The sequence below is a fragment of the Microcaecilia unicolor genome, chromosome 7, assembly GCF_901765095.1.
Source record: "Microcaecilia unicolor chromosome 7, aMicUni1.1, whole genome shotgun sequence".
NCBI classification, from domain to species: Eukaryota; Metazoa; Chordata; class Amphibia; order Gymnophiona; family Siphonopidae; genus Microcaecilia; species Microcaecilia unicolor.
The window spans coordinates 171790054-171802137 of record NC_044037.1 but is presented as its reverse complement, the minus strand read 5'-3'; the positions used below and the strand labels follow the sequence as shown (position 1 = coordinate 171802137).

The window sequence follows — 12084 nt, the reverse complement described above, 5'->3', positions numbered from 1 at the left end:
CGCGTCGACCGTGATGACGTCGAGGGCGGAACAATTTCAGTGAATGAAAGGAACGCAACGGAAAGGCAGGATTAGGGAAACACGCTCCCCTACCAACGAGTTACACACTCCCCCTCCCTCCGATTGCAACACAACCCCTCCGCGTTACTGCCCCCTGGACCCCCTGCCGCGAGCCTCTGGACACCACCCTTTCCTCCGAAAGACCTCCCCCGAAGCCTTCGCCTACCTCTGCTGACGGAGACTAACTTCTCTTCTTGCCTGCGGGGTGTGGCTTGATGAAGGAGTATCTGTCCAAGTCTCTGTGCGTGCGTCTGACATCAGACGCACAAACAGAAACTTCAACAGATGCTCATTCAACAAGGAACGCCCCGCAGCCGAGAACAGAAGTTCGCCTCCGTCAACAGAAGTACGCAGAGGCTTCGGGGGAGGTTTTCCAGATGAGGGGGGTCCACAGGGTCACGCCACGGGGGGGCCAGGCAGTAACGCCAAGGGGGGGCGGTTCAACTCGGTGGGAGGGGCGTGAAGGGGGCCTTGAACTGCGAGGGAGGGACGGGGGTATGGAACTCGGCAGGGAGGGAGGATGGGTGGGAATTTCCCTTGCGCCCGTTTCATTGCGTTTCGAAACGGGCCTTTTTTTTTACTAGTATGGTAATAATCATTTATGGGCGTTTCCTTCAATAATGTGTCCAATCTTATTTACTAAAGCTTAGCTTGAGTTATCTGCAGCAGGGCCCATTTAGTCCTATGGGCCCTGCTGCAGATAAATCAAGCTAAGCTTTAGTAAACAACCCCCTAAGAAAGACGTTTGTGAACCCCATGTATAACAATGAAATTTCATGTCCTTATGATACTCTTATTCAGTTGTAATCAGTTTTTTTTTTCTTATGCAATAAAAAGGTATAAATTAAACAATACCATGTTGCTTGAGGCATAGTAACGTGCAAAGTAGGGACAGTAAGACAAACCTAGAATCAGCATGTGAAATAGTAAGTAAAACACTAGTTTCCTTAGCACAGTGAATTGGCTAATTAGAATCAGGTGCTTAAATAATGGGTAACAAGTAAATCCGAGCAACTAGGGGGTCTGTTTACTAAGCCGCACTGTGTCGGCACTGGTGCTCAGCCAGCTGCGCTAGTAGGTTAGTAAACCCCAGCGTAGGTTTTTTGTTCTTTTACCCTATGAAAATCCAAAGGGTTTTGAGCTTGGTTTATCATTATAAAGTGGAAAACGCACATAACACGATAATAAAAATAAAAAAAATTCTGAGAACCTACAAAAAAACCCCCAAAGAGATGGTTGTCTGCCTGAACAGGATTATAAGACAAATTCTAAGCATTTAGGGCTCATCTATTTAATTCACATAATTTGAATTTGTTGATATATAATAATTACTGATAAATACCCATTTCAGATTTAATTTTTATAAGCAAGGTACTTGAACAAACTGTAGCTTTGCAATTGAGTGATATTTCTCACATCTGCTTATCTTAACCTCTATACCTTCAAGTAACCTAGACTACCCCAATTTAATGACCCCTACTTAACTAACTGTGTATTTGTCCTTTAGATTGTAAGCTCATTGAGCAGGGATTGTCTTTCTGTGTTAAATTGTACAGCGCTGCGTAACTCTAGTAGCGCTTTAGAAATGTTAAATAGTAGTAGTAGTAGTAATCTTGAGTTCCAAATCAGGGTTCTGAGGCAAATTTGTGAGTATGATCTTTCATTCTTCCCATCTATTGGGTTTGTAATGTGGCGGTACACTATGGGGCTTATTTTCAAAGCACTTAGCCTTACAAAGTTACATATGTTACTATGGAACTTTGTAAGTCTAAGTAGTTTGAAAATATACCTCTATATCTTTTAGAGCAGCCTGTGTGGGGGTTTGCCTGTATTTTCAGGTCAGCACCATTGGGCCAGCGCGGGGATGATTTTTGCATGCTTTTTAAAAATTTAATAATTTTTTTTTTTTACAGTCTCTCTCTTCAGTTGGTGGGATCCATTTTGGTCATAGGCTGCAGTAATGGATTTCTGTTTCTCCTTTTCTGTCTTCACAGCTTTCAAGCTGTTGTGGTGCAGACGGCTCCGGCTCCCTTGATTGGCAGAGATTTTTTGTCTGCCTTTGTGGTTTCAGGTCTCAACGCCTTCTTACATGGCAAATTCCTGCACAGAGGAAGCCTGGACATTGCTGCTTCCAGGTCACTCTTGACTTCTTGGCTGCCCTTGCAGCCTTCTCTTTGGTGGCCTTCTCCAGGCTACTCCTCCCGGCTACATTTTCAGTCTGCAGCTCACTTCTCTTTCTGAGGCTATACTGGCGTGGGCTGTCCTGTTTTGGGGGGGGGGGGGGGATGCATTTCCTTCTTACCTCAAGCTAAGGGGCAACATCTGATGGTTGCCTGGGCTACTTTTTCCCGTATATATAGGCAGCCTTCAGCTTGTGCCTGCGCTTGCAGGGGCATTTGCTGCACTATGCTGTAGTTACTTCAGGTGAATTGCAGGATTCCTTGTTTTGGTAGTTGTGACTTTATGCCACTTAGACTATTTTTTCTCCTTCCTGAGGCATGGCCATTTTGTTCTCCTCTCTGATGTGGGGGCAGCTGGTGCACTGCTACAGCGGCCACCTTTGGGGCATGTCAGTCATCCTAGCATGGCCTCCCTATGGTGGCAATCCCATGTGACGTCAGGAGCCTTTAGACTTCTGGTGGTCTGACCTGTTTCTCGGTCCCTTGCGGCATTGCCAATCTTCAGCTCCCTTTTGCATTCACGGACTTTGACTTCATCATATGTTGGTATTTCCACCCCGCAGCTTTCTTTGCCTTTAACCACTTTGGGGCCATTCCAGTATGGGCAATTGCCCTTCAGATTATTAAGTGATTGCACTGTTGGCCTTCGGGATGCTGTAGCCTTGCGGCTTGGTGCTGGGTGGGATGCCCCCTGGGAATCTGGCAGGTTGCAACCTTCTGTTTCTTTGCTACTGATCAGTGGGAAGCAGTTTGACACCTTTTAGTGGTCTCTTCATGGCCATTGTTCTGGGACCCTCCTTTTGGAAGCTACTTAGGCTTTCTGGCCTCGCTGCCCACTGCATACTGTCAGGCTCTTGTCTCGAGTGCCCTCTGTCCTCTAGGCAGATGGCATGGTTATATCTTTTTGTTTCTACAGGCACTCCTTCACTGTTAGCAGCTCCAGCTGTTTTCAGTCTCCGGCAGTACCTTCTAAGTGATTTATAATTTTTATTGATTTTATATAACTTAGACATAAAACTGTTAAGTGAAATACAGCCAAAAGGTATAGTATTACAATTATAGGAAATACATTCTTTCCAACAAATCGAAGTTGGCTTCATTAGACCCCTATACTGCGAAGGGGGGGGGGGGGGGTAGGAATTGGTGAAGATACATTATTATTTTCAAACAATAACCAAGTAAGAGAATATGGCGCCTTTTCTCACATATTGAAAAGCTCTAATGCTGTTTTGCGTCCAGGAAAGTCTTTAGCTGATCAGGCATAAAAACCACATTTTTTATTTGATTTAACCTTATAACACATTTACAGGGATATGCAAGGAGGAAGGTACCCCCTAAATCTAATATTTTAGGCCTCATAGAAACATTTTTCTCTTTTCCTGGGTGGTCTTAGTTACATTATGATAAAGCCAAATTTTTTGGCCTCCAAACATGCGGTTAGTTGATTTAAAGTAAAGTCTCATTATTGAATTTAAGTCCTGCTGGAAAACAAATGACACTATCAACGTCCCACTTTCAGAAACGTCTTCCAGTGACTGTTCCAATATGGCTGTAATATTTTGCAAATCTGTAGATTTTTCTCCTTCTGATTTTTTCATTGTACTTGGTATATAGTAAATCTTATTCAATGGAGGAATTATTTCTTGAGGAAACTTTAAATTTTCTTTCAAAAATCTTGTAAACATTTCTAATGGGGATACCCCCAAAAGTTTAGGAAAATACAACAATTGGAGATTTAATCTCCTATTATAATTCTCCATTTGTTCGATCTTTCTTCTTATTTCAACATTGTATTTTATTACAGCCAACTTAAATTCATCTGTTTTCTTAGTTTCTTTCTGTATTGCCTCTATTTTCAAGGAAAAATCGTGTTTAACCATAACTATGGAGTCCTTCACTTCTTGCACATTCACACTCAGAGTTTTTACCTCATCAGATAATTGTCGTAAGGTTTTCTCCATTTCGAGGAGTTTCAGCCAAATCTTGCCTATGCTCACCTCCGATTCTAATCTCGCAGCTGCAGATCTCACCGCTCAGTCAGAGTCCCCACAAGGTACACCAGAATCGCCCTTTCCGGGTTGTGATAGAAACCCTTCTCGACTTGCAACAGTTGCTGAGCTCGGAGGGATCTTAGAGTCTGGCGGCGGAGAGAGAGATGTTTCGACTTCCGGGGGGGGGGGGGGTGCTCTTCACCGACACCACCCACTAAGGAATCTGTCCCGCTTATTCGTGAGATGGCGGGGAAGAAGCATTCCAGCCCAGGTCTCTCCGGCGTGGACGTCCCGGTAGGTGGGTAAACCCCGTGGACAGTCCCTTTTCGTTTAGTATGGGGCATATTTTGTGCTGAAATTGGTATTTGGAGGGAACAAAGCTGGAGCTCGCTAACACAACCGCTCACGGTGCCATCTTGACACGCCCCCAGTATCTTCAATGAAAATCCCCTATGTGGTCCTTGTGACACACGATTTCCAGACCTTGTCCGGTTGATGGTTTTGGCCAAGTCCGAGGCATCCTTCGGGGTGTCGGTTCTTTCCGCAACTGTGTCTGGTTCCCACCCTACTTACAGACTTCTTTGCTATATCCCACAAGTCTTGATTTTGTCTGTTGCTGACGACAAGGAAGGAAAAATTTCACGAGGTTGATGCTATCAGTTCAGTTTGTCTGTCTGCTTAGGTTTCTTGCTGCAGTTGCCTGTGCATAATTCTACTAATTGTCAGGTTTATGCCTCATTTCTGTGAGGAGGGAGAAATGGTTTCCTAATTATTCTTTCTACTTTGTTAAATAAAGTACTTTGAGAAATAAAGACTGACCTAAGAGCATACCATCAGAGTTCAGTTTGTACTCTATATTCACCTGATGGTAGATGGTCATAATCCACAAATCTCTGGATTCATCTGCTGTGACTAAAGGAAAGAAAATTGGGTAAGGTCACTGCCCAGCTCAGGTTCACTGAAGAACATCTGGATGAACCCACAAGACTTCTGGAATAATATTTTTTGGATGGTTGAGTCAGAAATTGAAATTTTTAGTCACAATAACAAATGTTACGTTTGTTGGCCAGTCACCAATTATTGCTATATATTCTGCATTCAAGGCAGGGCTCCCAGTTGGTTTCAGGGTTTTTTTTCTTTTTTTTAGAGACAAGAGCTCATACAGTCAAACTGAGAGGATACCTGTCAAAGTCCTGGAGGGCTCATTGTGGTATCCCTCAAGGCTCACCTCTCTCCCCCACCCTGTTCAACATTTTGATGCAGTCTTTAGGGGTAGTTCTAGAAAAGAAGAATATTCAGTCATTTGTTTATGCTGATGACATTACTGTTTTCCTTCTACTCCCTAAGACTGAAGTTGATACTCAGTTGAAATTATTACACTGTCTGGAATTAATAGAGAATTGGGTATCTTCCCAGAAATTGAATAAAACTGAGACAAAATTTCTTTGGTTCAGGAAACCAGATTTGCAGGATATGTACCCGAATTTACGTTTATCAGATTTGAATTATAAATTGGAAAGTTCTTCCTGAATCCTTAGAGTGGAAGTGGACAGTTTTTTTTTCTCATTGAGAAATCAAGTAGATAAGATTAAGAACTCATTTATGCTCCTGAAAAAAATTGAGAGCAGTTAGAAAGTATTTTGAACTTACAAGTATTTAGACTTATTGTTCAGCCCTTAGTCCTTTCACAGTTGGACTCTTGTAATGTTCAACATTCAGCAGCCAGATTGATTTGTTCCGCATCTAAACATGATTCAGTAACTTCCCTATTGATAAGGTTACATTGGCTCCTAATTGAAACTAGGTTACATTTTAAAGTTTGTGTTTTTGCTTATAAGTTTTTATGTGGAGAATTGCCTTCATATATGGCAGATTATTTCTAACTGTTGTCAGGTTTATCCTCGAGGAATATGAGAGAGAAACTACTGCTGGGATTTCCATCGCTGAAATCTGTAAAATCTCATCAGTTGATACAAAATTCATTACCCTACCGTGCAGCACTAATCTTGAACGCTCTTCCTTTATCTCTTAGGGGAACTACAGATTATCTTTGCTTTCGAAAACTATTGAAAGCTTTTTGTATAGAACATATGTATTAGGCCTCTAATACGCGTTAGGGTATCTGATGTCATTTTAGTTGGTGTCTTTTAATTGTTATTGTACTGAATTTATAATTTTTATTTTGATGTAATTCATAGTTACTGTCTAGGTGCTCTTATTGTTAGTCACTTTGAACCTGAATGGTGACAGTGGATTATAAGATCTTTTTAATGTAATGTTGAAAACCAGATACTGCCTATCCTGTCTGTCAAGCATGGTGCAGGTATCATGGTGTGTGGCTGTCAAAAGGTTTGTGCTGTCAGGATTGCTGTTCCTGATGGAATCATGAATTTTGATTATAGCAGGGAATTCTGAAGAATATGTCGGGCCACCCATTTGTGAACTGAAGCTGAGCTGAAAGTGGGTCTTGTAGTAAGACAATGACTATATACGTTCAAGTGAATCTATAGAATGAAGAAGAGATTTCATGTTTGCGATTGACTGTCAAAGTTCTGGTCTAACTCTTATTGAAATATTGTGACCTGAAGCAAGCTGTTCATGCAAGGAAGCCCTTATATTTCACAGAATGGAAACAATTCTGTGTGGAGGAATACACCAAAAGTTCTCATGTATGATGTGAGATACTGATCAACAGTTACAGGAAACACAAGGAAGTGCCACCGATTACTGAATGTAGGATTCACATACTTCATCACACAAGGATACTTACTGAATATATCACAATATATATTTTTTTGTCTGAGTTATTTATTCAGTGGGCCACAGCATAGGCAGAATTGAGCGATCCCAGTATAGGGCCAGATGCCACATGTGAAAGATGCTACCTTATATCTTACATGTGGCTTACATAGTACTGTCAAAGGCATTTGCCCAGTCGGTGGTTAACAAATACAAAGTTGTATAGTGATCGTATGAAGTATAAGTGGAGGGTCGGAATGAATGAAGATTGCATGTTGTCCTGTTCGATCATAGTCATGCTGTGTTGGTAGGTGAAGAGAGTTACGTGGGGTCGTTGGGGTAGGCCTTTTTAAAGAGGTTGGTTTTTAGTGATTACCTGAAGTTCAAGTGGTCGTAGATTGTTTTCACAGCTTTTGGGAGCCCATTCCATAGTTGTGTGCTTATGTAGGAGAAGCCAGCTGCGTAAGTTGTTTTGTATTTCAGTCCTTTGCAATTTGGGTATTGTAGGTTTAGGTAAGATCTTTACGATCTGACTTTGTTTCTTATTGGTAAGTCTATAAGGTCTGTCATGTATCCTGGGACTACGCCATATATGATTTTGTGGACTAAGGTGCAGATTTTGAAAATGATCCGTTCTTTGATTGGGAGCCAATGTAACTTTTCTCGGAGGGGTTTGACATTTTCGAAGCGTGTTTTGCTGAAAATCAGCCTGACTGCTGTGTTTTGGGCGGTCTGCAGTTTTAGATTCAAATCTTAAGTTGCATAGGAGACTGTTGATAAAAGGCTGAATGTCATTTAGACTCAAAGTATGCTGCAGCTGGAGGAGGAATGGTTAACAAATTACCTGTCTCAGAGGGAAGCCTGGAGCCTATATAGTCCTAACTATACTCCTGTCAATGAGGTTATCTTTCTTACTTGTAAAGGTTTAGATTAGGATCTACTGTTTTATGCATCAATTGTTATATAATGCAAACTATCTAAGTGGGTTCACAGACTTTTTCTCAGCATTGTATGCTAGATGACTGTACCACATCCTTTTGGTTGCAAATTCCACAGCTTTTGTGTGCACTGACAGAAAAAAAAAAAACTTCCTTATCCAGTTTGCTGCATGTTAATACCTTTGAGTGTCCCCTGGCCCTAAAGCTTTCAAAAAGATAAATAATTGTTGCCTGTTTAACTATTCCATCTTATAAATCTCTATTATAGCACCTCTTGGTCACCTCTTCTCCAAGCTGAAGAGCAGTAACCTTAGCTTTTCTTGACCAGGAAGCTGTTCCTTTTCCTTTATGATTTTGGTTGCTCTTTTCTTTACATTTCTAGCTCCATTACATATTTAAGATATGGAATGACCAGAATTGCACACATTACTCAAGGCCTGGATGCACCGTGGATTGATACAGAAGACATTATGATATTCAACATTTTTGTCCATTCCTTTCTGAATAATTGCAAACATTCTATTTGGTTTTTTTTTTAAGTGTCTTTCATTATTGTCTAAATTATTTGAAGAAGACTTTGATAACACTTGTTTAAAAAAAAAGCCTACAGCAGTCAACTTTCAAATTTAAATGATCAGGAAGTTTAGTAAAGAGTGATGATAACCAAAAGAATTCAGCATGATGTAGCAGTTGTGTCTTGTACTTCAGAAACATGTAATCCTGACTGTGCTCAAATGTGTGAAATCCCTTTATATTGTTGCACATTGGAGTGAACAATTTGTATGCTTAGCATTTAAACTGTATGCATGAAATTTGCTAACGTTGAATAGTGCATCCAAATTAATATCACTTAACAGTAACTGCAAGCACTTGTGCTACCTAGTAGCTGTCTGCATCAGCTGAAATATTAATTGCTTCCAATAACTATGTTGCATCTTGTGTAATTCTTTACTTACTTTCCTCTCAAGAAAACTGGGGCAGTTGGGAATAACATAAATTGTTTCTTGTCTCAAAAATTAGAGAGGAGAAGGGGTGAAAGTTTGAGATGAATACAGCAGGGATGTGAATTAGTATATAGTTGGTTCAATGTGTGCCTTAAATTTAAAGCACACTAAATCGATTTAACGTACGCTGTTAACCCTCCATTAAAACAATGTGTAAAAAAAATGGATAAACACCTGAAAATTGAGGAAACAATTTCAGGAGAAAATGTAAACTAATGTGTTTTTTTTTTTTTTTGGCCTGCACAAATTCCTAGAATAGAGAATACAAAACAAAGATGGCTTCAATGCCAATCTTATAGTTCAGGAACCAAAAGAATAGACTGTCTCCCTGGTTTGCATACCAGTTATAAAAAGAGAAACTTTTTTTTTTGTTAGATGTTTGTCCACTTGTGCTAGTGAGTGAAAAAAAACAAACAAACCCTTTTCTTTGGGTATATTGCAGTAATTACTGTTTCTGTTTTTCTCTTTGTCTGTTGGAGGCATTGGTTGTAAAAAAGGGAGAGAGATGTAAACAAAATTCTAAGAATTGAATTGGACACAATTGCAAACTGCTATGCTGCAGTTTTGTTTGTAGCCCCAGAAACATAAGCCCAGCCTTCATACCCCTGGCAGCTTATTGATTCTGTAATGCACTTTTCTCCGTTGTTGTCTCCGTTTAACAGCTCTTTATAAGCGCTAACAGTAAGATGGCAGACAAGAGTGAAAAAGACCTTGCCAACAAATTACTGACAGAAATGAATGAGGACCAGGTACAAACAGTGCGCAGCCCACATCTTGCTTAATCTGAAGTCTAGATGCTGTAGAGGAACTGTTCCTGTACTTTACCTACGCTTGGCTATGTTCTGATCATGGAGCAACTAGAACCATTTTCTAAGTGCTGTTCTAGAATAAAATAGTTTTCTGTATAGCTTGCATTATAAATCAGCTCACAAAAAGTCCATGCTTTTAGTTTAGAGCGAAAAGATAATTCTTATCTTGGATCCCATTGTGAAGAATATATGTGAGTTTAATAATTTTACCCTTTTTGATAATTCTGAGCTGGGGTGGGTAAAGTACAGAAATAGGATTCTTCAGTAATAACACATACCAGCTGGATGATTTCTTTTATTTTCTTTTTTGCTCTTCTGTCTCATCACTGCAGCTCTGGGTGTGGTTGTGTTTAATATCATGGTGCTTTGCTTTTGGGGTCCAGGATTTATTTTTCACCATTGAATGGACAGACTTAATCTGGGAGGAGGAAATATTGATTATTGGGTAAATATATTTGGCAATGTATATGTCTTTTTTTAAACAAGGTTTTCCTATTTAATCAGATTTGGAAGGCTGTTTAAGTGTATTTTTGACACCTGTTGTTAATTAGAACAGTTTGAAGATTATTGGAATATTATGGGTAGTTTTTATATTCTATAGTTCTTTTTCCAATAACATATTAATAAGAATTCATAATTTAGAATTGTTAATCTTTCTTGGAGTGAGTCATTCCTTATATCACTGGCATCTCTTCTTGACATGCCAAGGAAGAGAAGTTATCAATAGAAATGGAAAACTTGGATTCAAGACTAACATATATGTCTATCCATGCTAGAGAATGATCTTAAGTGGAAAGGTAGTGAGGAGCATGTGATGAGGCAGTAAAAGTATTAGTATTTCCATAGTCACACATAATAATCATTGGCTGCTACAGACTTCATGATTGTCTCTGGCTATTCCAAATTCCGCTTGAATTTTGGTAATTTTACTCCCTTCCCCTTACCACTGTGACAAGCATTTTTAATTTGTAGGTATTTCTTTGCTGTTGCTGGAAGAGTAGTGCTGTTTGGCATTTCTTGTATTGAGGGTAGTTGATACTTGCAAACAGTATTCTGACACTGTATAATGAGAAGCCTACATGTGCATATCTCTGATGTTGCACACTGGATGATAGAGATAAATTCAAAAAATGTACATGAAAAAAATCACACAGTTTAGATATCCTGACTTGCCTTCTTGACGTTTGGATGCAAATAACACTGTAGTTAGTTTTCACTCATAGGTTTCTGCTGTCTTGGTCTACTGAATCCTAGAAAATGTTTAATTCAATAAAACATCAATGTAAAGGATTCTATAGTGTAGAAGGGAAGTGAGAAGTCAAAGAATAGCTATATTTTCATACCTCTAGTTTTTCTGTGTATGAAAACTAGAAATTTGAAACCTAATCCCAGCTTCTGCTACAGATTGGAAGCAAACTGTCTGGCAAAGGCAGTTAACTAGTTTCATTCTGCCCTCCCTCTTGAGACTGTCCATTAAAAAGCATGTGTGTGAGAATGCCACTCTTCTTTTCTTTTCTCAAAATACATCACTGGCAATCATTTGTAAGTAAACTCTTTTGTAGGTTGTGACATCTTGAAATCCATTCTGCCGGAGAAAGCCCTTCTGAGGCTTGTTAAGACAATTACGTGTTTTCATTTTCAAACAGATGTGGCAGAAGATAAGTGTCATGCTTTTTTGTCTGATCTTCCCACTCTTGCCGTCTAGGTGTTTCAGGAGCAGTTGGACTGCTTGGCAGTGTCCACCATCCAAGCTCTCACTGCAGTGAAGCACAAATCACCAGCTGCTAAGGTAAATGCATGGAACTGTGTATACAAACAGATGAATGTTTGTGTGTAGTAGCGGTATACTTTATTCTTGCTTATAGTAGAATCCATAAAGTCACCTACAGCTGAATCAGCTATGCAGGCACCTTTTGGATTCCAGTGTAGGTTTATTTTTTTCCTCCATTACCTAGCATTCTGATTATCTTATGAGTGTAATTTAGAAATAGCATTGCACTCATAAGATTTTATTGCAGCACTATAGACTGTCAAGGTTTATACTGATTAGCTTCCTTTTCATTGATTGTTTTTGAAACTTAGGAAGTGTTTAAGGAACGAATTGGTTATACCCATATGTTTGAAATATTAAAATCTCTGGGCCAGCCCTCCCGAAAGTTGCTAGAAGAACTTATGAATATGGTAAGAAAATAATTTATATGTGAATTTATTTAAAGTGGACAAATTTCAAGTAGGCAGACTGGATGCAACATTTTGGTCTTTATCTGTCATTTATTATATTACTTTGTAAAAACAATTTTCTGATGATTTTTACAGTAAGCAGAGCTATTACACATGTGTTATTTTTCTGTCTGAAGTTCTGC

At 39.6% G+C, this 12084-nt stretch overlaps 1 protein-coding gene across 1 annotated transcript in view; it reads left to right on the top strand.

Moving 5' to 3' along the window:
* Positions 1 to 12084, top strand: part of NBEAL1 (neurobeachin like 1) — a 502828-nt gene that overhangs the window by 128855 nt on the left and 361889 nt on the right. The window contains 2 exon segments of the mRNA XM_030208867.1: positions 11427 to 11510; positions 11804 to 11902. Of these exon segments, the coding sequence (XP_030064727.1) occupies positions 11427 to 11510; positions 11804 to 11902 (183 nt within the window).